At 40.0% G+C, this 8,686-nt stretch overlaps 1 protein-coding gene across 1 annotated transcript; it reads left to right on the top strand.

Annotated features, from left to right (window-relative positions):
• Positions 1-495: 495 nt before the first annotated feature.
• On the top strand, positions 496-8,112 carry cap1 (CAP, adenylate cyclase-associated protein 1 (yeast)). Its single transcript, XM_066675710.1, has 13 exons — positions 496-620; positions 3,373-3,468; positions 3,638-3,738; positions 3,827-3,904; positions 4,293-4,436; positions 4,729-4,814; positions 5,229-5,334; positions 5,437-5,617; positions 5,850-6,031; positions 6,146-6,269; positions 6,388-6,470; positions 6,596-6,739; positions 6,831-8,112. The coding sequence occupies exons 2-13, from the start codon at positions 3,375-3,377 to the stop codon at positions 6,912-6,914; spliced, it is 1,407 nt and encodes a 468-aa protein (XP_066531807.1). The 5' UTR covers positions 496-620; positions 3,373-3,374; the 3' UTR covers positions 6,915-8,112.
• Positions 8,113-8,686: the final 574 nt, after the last annotated feature.

The raw sequence follows: 8,686 nt of genomic DNA, 5'->3' as shown, positions 1-8,686 counted from the left end.
TAGTATGGAATAGTCTGTTGCAACTATGTAGTTCAAAAATGTTCTATCAATCTTAAATGTTTAGGTTTGTTCCGATATTTCCCAACAATTTAAAACATTTAGCAGTACATTAAATGGCTCTACAAGTAAACAATGATTTAATGTACTTATATTAAATACATGCCTATCATTTTCATTACAAGTTATATTCCAATTACTGAATGCATTAAGCGTATTTAAGCTTAGTAAAATGACTCAAATATAGCATGTCCGTGCATAATGATTTAAACCACACCCTGGAGCTCCCTGTGCTGACGTACACAGAGAGAAATATTAAACAGCGAAAAAACTCCTCTGAGTTGTATACTGGCGTGAATAATAACTTATTACAACCAACATTAAACTAGTATTAAATATCAAAACATGCGCTTTATATGAATAGGCAGACAATCAATCTCTCTCTCTCCCCCGCTCCCTCTCTCTCTCCCCTTATAAGGAGCGGAGTGCAGACAGAGAGAGGGCGGAAGCGGTCAGGCACACAGGAAGACTAGATTAGAGACGCGGAACAGACAGTCCATAACACACCCACTGCAAGAAAAACTGCTCCTGTTGGTCTGCACTAGCGTTTCCACAAAGCGAAGGTAAGCTATGCAACGTAAATGTATCTTAAACTGTACGTTCCCTCTCATATGTGGTGTGTTTAATGGCGGTAATCCTCCGCGATGTCGAGGATGCGGAGGAAAAAACCCGAGCTAGTGAGAGGAAAGGGGTGGCCTTCACTCACCAGCCCGGGTTACCCGCAACCGAATCGCCACCTTCATAGCATACCTTAGGTTTTCCGACTAGAAGTTGGAGTGACTGCAAATTGCATTTAGCTGTGTGTGCAGACCGACCAGGAGCGGCCCTGCACGGAGCTGAGGTTCCACCTTAAATGGTGCCGCAGGAACGAATGCAGTTACATAGCTGTACACCATTTAAGAGCGGAAAGCCGTACAGGAAGCGAGTTTCAGAGTTGTAAATGAACTGTCTGCCAGCTTGGCCGTGTCTGTGGTTTAGAGTTGCAAATGTAGCTATATTATATTTAATCTTTAGAGGAGAGTGTTCCGTTTACAGCCATCTTCCCTTATTGTTCATATGGCCCTAAATCCTATTACCGTCTACAAACAGCCTGCTTGGGAACTCGACAAATTACTGCTTCGACGCTTCTTGGTTTAGATAAAGCTTCCCTATAAACGCATCGATAGTATCTCTACTCCTTCTGTTCGTTCTGCTGAGAGGGAGAAGGGAAGGACGGGTGAGATTCGGCCTGGCCTACATTTCCCAAAGCTGAAAACAGAAATGACCTGTTTTTGCCCAGAACGCACTGCGCCTTCACTCCTCATATATCTGATTTAAATCCCTTTTCACCCCGATGCTGTTCGTGTTTAGCTGCTATCCGGTGTGTGTATGTCACTTCACATATAGTTTCTCATGGGTTGAGAGTTGTAGCTATCTTTTTAAAACGATCACCTGAGCTCAGTTTCTCGGGTGTGACCCGGAGTTTAGTTTCTCAGGTGTGACCTGAGTATTGAAGGCTACTGCTACCGACATACTTTTCGGGTGAGTTTTTTTATTTATATGTTATCTCGATCACCAGATTGGGTGGAGCAGCAGGTAGTGTCGCAGTCAGACAGCTCCAGGGACCTGGAGGCTGTGGGTTCAAGTCCCGCTCCTGAACCTATTGTGAGGAGCTTGGTGTGTTCTCTCCGTCTCTGCATGTGTTTCCTCCGGGTTCCAACACATGTAAAGGTTGTTTTACTTCAGAAGAGTATGCTAACGCAGGCTTTAGGATCACAAAGACTAACATGCCTCAACCACGGCTTTGTCTAAGATGTAGGAATGCTGCAAAAATAAATAAATATTATGGCCAAACTAGTATTTGATGTCAAATATGACACTGATAACGACACCAGCAGTGCAACACCTGATTTGCCAATGGTGTGCAACTCTTTAACTTTCGTTGCCATGACATTGCTCCCAAGTAGAAGGAAGTTTAGTGAAATGTTGCAATACTGCTCCTTGCAGATAGAGCTGGATATGTGCTCTAGTTTGTTTGTTGGTTGTAACCAGGGCTTGTTTGCCTATTCTTATTTGAATATGCATATGTTTGCAATGAAAACGTGTAATGGAAATAAGATGTATGTTCCAATAACAAAATATACATTTTAGGCTTTTACATGTATTCTGCCTAAGTATATGTAAGTGGCTAACAAAAAGAGTAAGCAAAAACAGCACAAGGCATTCCGATATTCTGTGTCTATCCACTGCTGTATGATCTGTCAGACAGGCTATTCAATGCACATCCTCTTTTCCAAAAGGCCTGCCACATTCAGAATGTACTGGGTTAATAAAATATCAGATAATAGTTGCATTAATGTGATTGGGGATTAGTTTCCCCCACGGAATAGCAAGAGTTCTAATTGGAAACAAGTGATTTAATGGGGCATCTGGGTGTGGGTGTGGGTGTGTGTGTGTTTTTTTTTTTTTTTTTTTTTTTTTCCTTCTTCTTCTTCTTTCCCCCCCTCCCTCCCCAATGTAAAGTCATTCAGGTGGAGGTTATGAGTCAACCACTGGGATTGGTGGATCAGGTTTCTGTTGCATAATCTGTCTGTAGGGTTTGTATGCTTTGTATATTGGAGGGCTCAGTACAGCTCAGAAGCTCCTTATTCTATTTAGTGAGGTCACTAGTTTTCTGAATTGTGCATATCAATGATGTTCATAGATTAATGTTAAATATTGTTTGTAGTGCTAAATTAGCATCGAGGGTTTTTATATAGTCTGTAAGTAAGATACCATGACAAAGCACTTTTTTCAAGGGGCAGGTTATAATGCATCTACTCTCCGAACTACAGCAGCATGTTTTACCATGTAGGATGACACTAAGTTTTATGTAGGTTTATTGTTGCTTTTTTGTTTGTTGTTTGTTAGTTCTTTTTCCCTCTCCTGAGTCTTAGATTTTAATCAGGTATTTAACTGATTTAACATATGTTTGATGCAAACTGAGGTGAACTTCTTAAATTATTATTATTTTATTTTATTCAGCTATTTTTTTTAATGTGTTAGGCAGACATGTACTAATGGCAATTCCAAGGCAGTATTTATATAGTTGGTAAAATTGTTTGTAAACCAATGTTTGTAAATCAAACTTGTTTAATTTTGGGTTCAGTTATACTTTTTGATTTGTTGTAATCGCATCCTGTAGCAGCATAATTCCTTTACAACTTTTTGTCGTATTACAAACTTAGTTTTAACCTGATCTCTCTTAGTTATATGTATGTGAATTACTCTCTTTAGTGATGTTGGTAAACTAAAACTTTTTAACAATTTTTGTTTGTGTCTTTCTCTGTGATGTAGGCATGGCAGAGCTGGCAAGTTTGGTGCAGCGGTTGGAGGTGGCTGTGAGCCGTCTTGAGGCTGTGTCAGGCGACAGAGGTCCAGCTGACACTGGAGGTATCTCAAAAACAGTACAGTCTCATTCGTTAGCAATTAATTACTGCAAACCAATTTAGTGTTCTTGTACTGCATAGGTTGTCCAGGAGTTTGTTTGTAAAGAGAAAAGACTGCAGTGCATGTGTATACTATCGCTTCACTCAGTTAACATTCTGCTCTCCTGCTACAGCTGTGTCGGCATACGTTGAGGCCTTTGACGCTGTGATCTCTGGTTCTGTGGCTGAATACATCACACTGAGTCAGAAGATAGGTGGTGATGTCCAGAAACATGTATGTACTACCATGTTGTATATATTAATTACACACACACGTCCCCAATTCCTCTGGAATATGACTCTTATGCTGGTTCTGTTTTCAGGCTGAAATGGTGAAGCAAGGATTTTCTTGTCAACGACAGCTTCTTGTGACTGCCTCTTGTTCCCAGAAGCCTTCTGATGTAAGTAATGATATTATATAGATAGATAGAATATGTATAGTCACTGCAGTACTGAGAATAGTCATACCTGCTCTGTGGTGGTCTTCTAAATATTGAAGAACTGAGTGAAAAGTGCCCAAAAATTATTCACAGCAACAGATGGACTACACCCTAATTGTAGAAATACAAAGTGCTAAATACAAGTCCTGTCTTGTCAGTGGAGCTGAGAGAATGGGCAGTGAGTGTATAGAAATGTGAGCTCATTTATTTATATATATATATATGTGTGTGTGTTCTATATTTTTTTGGCCATTTAAAATAAAGCATTAACAGCATCTGATCTTGTTTATTAGAGCAGACTAAAACATTGATTCGCAGTCATCAGTCTCCTTTTATTCTTCTTGTGTAGGCCACCCTGAGCTCTCTGCTGGCTCCAGTATCTAAAGTGATTGAGCAGGTGCAGGCATTTCGGGAGAAGAACCGCTCCTCTCCACTATTCAATCATCTCTCAGCCGTCAGTGAGAGTGTGCCTGCTCTGGGCTGGGTTGCCATGGTAAGTTTGCCTTGCTTGGTACTTTTTTTTGGGGGGGGGGGGGTAGTTAAAATATGACAAATAAGACAGAAAATTTACCTCACTGATTTTCTTCAGTGCTGGAAATGAAATGGGATGCCATGATTTGGGATTCATGGGCTGATTCAGATGTTTACGTTTTTTGTTTTTAATTATAATTAACATATGATTCTAATATTATTATACATCTCTACAATTGAGTGCTGAATGTTCAAATTGTAGTGCTGGTGGCAAAGCTGAATGGAATACTTGAAATGTCTCCTGTCCATTTTAGTCCCCTAAGCCAGGTCCATATGTTAAAGAGATGCAGGATGCTGCAATGTTCTACACAAATCGTGTGCTGAAGGATTACAAGGAAAAGTAAGTTTAATGCATGTTTTTAATATTACATATGATTACTCAGGGGTGGCATGGTGGCGCAGCAGGTAGTGTCCCAGTCACACAGCTCCAGGATCCTGAGGCTGTGGGTTAAAGCTCAGAGAAACTGTGTGTGAGGAGTGTGTTCTCCTGTGTCCGCGTGGGTTTCTTCCCACGGTCCAAAAACACACATTGCCAGGTGGATTGGCGACTCAAAAATTATCCATGGGTGTGAGTGTGTTGCCCTGTGAAGGACTGGTGTTCTCACCTTGAACCAGTGATTCCAGGTAGGCTCCGGACCCACTGTGACCCTGAACTGGATAAGCGGTTATAGACAATGAATGAATGAATAATTACTCATTTCCTCATGGTTTGGACTGTGAACTGTTTATAATCTGTTTTCTTTCTGTTGTGCAGGGACAAAACACATGTGGACTGGGTCAAGTCTTATCTGTCCATCTGGACTGAGCTGCAAAACTACATCAAGCAGCATCACACCACTGGATTGGTGTGGAGCAAAAGTGTGAGTTAGACTCTGCCTAAGATTTTATTTAGCTGTTGGCTTTGTATATTTATATGCCTTCCAAGTCTTGCATGGGTAAAGTGATATTACTCTGTGATGCAGGGTCCTGTTGCTTCAGCCTCAGGAGCTCCAAGTGCCCCAAGTGGTGGGGCTGCACCTCCTCCTCCCCCTGGCCCCCCACCTCCTCCCCTTGACCTCAGCCAGTCTGCAGGTGGAGATTCAGGTGCCAACAGCCGCAATGCTCTGTTTGCTTCCCTCAACAAAGGAGCAGACATTACTAAAGGTAACATCTGTAAGACAGATCCTTTTGGATATTTGGAGATTGGATTTATTTTCTAGCTTATTTGATTTAATTGTTTTTAACATATTAAGAGCAAAAGTTGTGTAAGTTAATATTTCTTAAACCTTTTTAAACATTTTTCAGTTTAAAATAAATTGTTGCTCTTTTTGAACATTGAAGGTATTTTTGTTACTGTATTGAATTATGTACTGAATTAATCATACTGTGTCACAAGGGCTCAAGCATGTGTCCGATGACCAGAAGACCCATAAGAACCCTAATTTGAGGGCAGGTCCTGTGCACCAAGGCCCCAAACCCTTCACATCTCCTCGACCAACTGCCACTTCTACTTCTGCTTCTGCTCCTGCCCGCACACTACCACCAGTGTTGGAGCTCGAGGGTAAAAAATGGAGAGTGGTGAGTATGAAAGCCATTTAGGCAGGAACTTCTACTGTTCATTTTAACAATCACTATATCTATATATTTTCCTTTTATTCTGATTCCCTTTTGTTTGTTTGTTGTAATCAACAGGAGAATCATGAGAAAGCTCAGGGTCTTGTGATCAGTGACACAGAGCTTAAACAGGTGGTTTATGCCTTCAAATGCAACAATAGCACTCTGCAAGTAAAGGGAAAAATCAATTCCATCACTGTAGGTACGGCCACATCTACTTTCAGGTTTCTTTTTATTGTTAGAAAGAGTTAAATGTAAGCAACTTTTATTATGTTTGATCTGGCAAAAGTTTGACTTGAAGCTGATCACTTAATTTGCAGACAACTGCAAGAAACTGGGCCTTGTGTTCGATGATGTTGTGGGGATTGTTGAAGTGATCAACAGCAGGGATGTTAAAATCCAGGTCTGTATGCTCTTTCCAAAGATATGTTACACACACACACACACACACACACACACACACACACACACTCTGCTTTCCTGGCACATTGTCTTTTGTAGTTTCCATAATTTCTTCTGTGTTTGCAGGTTTTGGGCAAGGTACCAACAATCTCCATCAATAAGACGGATGGCTGCCATGTGTACCTGAGTAAGGACTCTCTGTCATGTGAGATTGTCAGTGCCAAGAGCTCAGAGATGAATGTGCTGGTTCCTGGAAAGGATGGCGAATATGTAAGTGATGGAGAGGACAGAGATTATGGAAAATGTATAATGAATATTAATGTACAATGTGAAGATTCATTGTAATTTTTTCCTTTCCCAGACTGAGATCCCAGTCCCTGAACAATTTAAAACGGTGTGGGATGGTAAGAAGCTGGTTACCACAGCCACTGAGATTGCAGGATAAAAGTGACACCTAATTGGTGAAACCACCCCCTTAACCAGTACCTGCCTGACTGACCAACAAGCCAACCATAAGAGACTGAAATGCCAACATTGTCTACACTCCCTATCAGCAAATCACAGCTGCGGCTGTACCTTCCTTCAGCCAACAATGACTGCTTGCTTTATGTGGCACAGACCTTCAGCCTGGGGCAAGGGATCAACTTCTCATTTCATTTGATGTTGATAGATAGCACTTCCAAACTAATTGCCAACAATCAAGTTGTTTTGCTACTTTTTTCTAAGCATTCCACCCTGTTCTGGGAAAATAAAATGTGAATGGCCAAAAAGATGCAAAGATTTAAGACTCCTTAGTTGTATTGTCTCATTCCTTCAGATTTTTAATGACTGGATGTATTGTGTTCGTTTGCTTTTCATGGTCAGGGGGCAGATGTTGGGGTTGGGGGCAGTGATTCCTAGTGGTTTTGGTTCTATATATGCAATTCAGTCCTGAAGCACACGTAAACCCCTTCCTCAGACAACCATGATGCTACCACTCCAACCATTGATGGGGACAATGTAGAGTATTATAAAATAGTTGTCTCATCTTCCCACATTAGAGGACTAACTAGTAAAAAGGAGAATTTGTGCAGGATCACAGTCTTTTTAAATCATAACATAGAAGCAAAAATAATGTTAATTTTTAGAGTAAGAATTTTTTTCCCTTTGCACTGTATTCTAGAGCACACAGCACATTCCCTGTAGCTTTGCTTTTTTATTTTATTTTTTTAAAGCACCATTTATTTGAACAAAAGGTACCATAAGAACACGGATGCTTAAAATATCCTTGTCATTTCATTCTTAAGTGGATGTTTTGGTTGATATGGTTATGGACTTACTGCTGAAGGTCTGTCTATATTTGTGGAGCCAGACTGAGCGGTTGCGTAACTGTGGAGGTCTCTCCTGTGATGGTTAATATATATTTAGTAGGTGGGGTTATTATTTTGTTTGTTTGTTCCCCCCCACACAATTAAACTTGTATAAGCCCCATTCCACAGGCTTTGACCTGTCATTCTGACTCTGTAAAGCTTTCTCCTCTCATAGCACTCAGGCCATGTTGAGTTTCATTTTTTTAATCAATTGTATTTTTTTTTCCTTCAAGAATTAAAATACTTCTCATTCGTACTGGAGGAAGATATAATTAAAGTTGTTGCAATACATATTTTTGCCATGATTGTTTGTGTCCTCTTTGAATTTTACAGCAGAGAATTAATCAAAACACCTAGTCAGATTTTAATTTTAAGATCCATGTTGAAAATGCAGGTTTGTATTTAAATTATGTCTGTGCAGTATTGTCCTGAGACTCCATGCTGCTGAGTTTTAACTTGCAGTTGTGGGGTTGAGAAAGCACATGTTGATGGTTGAGCCATTTTATAGTTTTTAAACCACTAATTTCACAAGAGAATGTTGTCACTCTCCTAATGAAAAGGGAGATATTTGTTTTTAAGCAGAGAGCAACAATATAATTGATACTGTTTTTCATGTCTTTGTGACTGACATGAAGTTTTGGTTGGTCAGATGTAATTACCATTCTTTAAAGTAGTAATAATTGCTGTAGGGACTCTAAGCTGAATAAGGATTATATTTGTGAACATAAATGTTTGAGTGAAAGCATTAAAAATCAATCCTTGTAGGGAAACATATCTATTTTAAATTAGTGAACTTGGAGACAAGTGATTTTATGTAGTGTGTAGTAGGTTTTTTTTAAATACAAAATACATGAACTGGGAGACTTTG

The sequence above is a fragment of the Hoplias malabaricus genome, chromosome 6 (genome assembly GCF_029633855.1).
Source record: "Hoplias malabaricus isolate fHopMal1 chromosome 6, fHopMal1.hap1, whole genome shotgun sequence".
NCBI lineage: Eukaryota > Metazoa > Chordata > Actinopteri > Characiformes > Erythrinidae > Hoplias > Hoplias malabaricus.
This window is presented reverse-complemented; position numbering and strand designations above follow the sequence as displayed.

What these genes read in the sequence shown, in the direction of transcription:
- cap1 (XM_066675710.1), top strand. Translation starts at nt 3,375, where the DNA reads ATGGCAGAGCTGGCAAGTTTGGTGCAGCGGTTGGAGGTGGCTGTGAGC. An exon ending in CTCTGGGCTGGGTTGCCATG is followed by an intron (nt 4,437 to 4,728) that starts GTAAGTTTGCCT and finishes TGTCCATTTTAG; the next exon opens with TCCCCTAAGCCAGGTCCATA. An exon ending in AGGAGCAGACATTACTAAAG is followed by an intron (nt 5,618 to 5,849) that starts GTAACATCTGTA and finishes CTGTGTCACAAG; the next exon opens with GGCTCAAGCATGTGTCCGAT.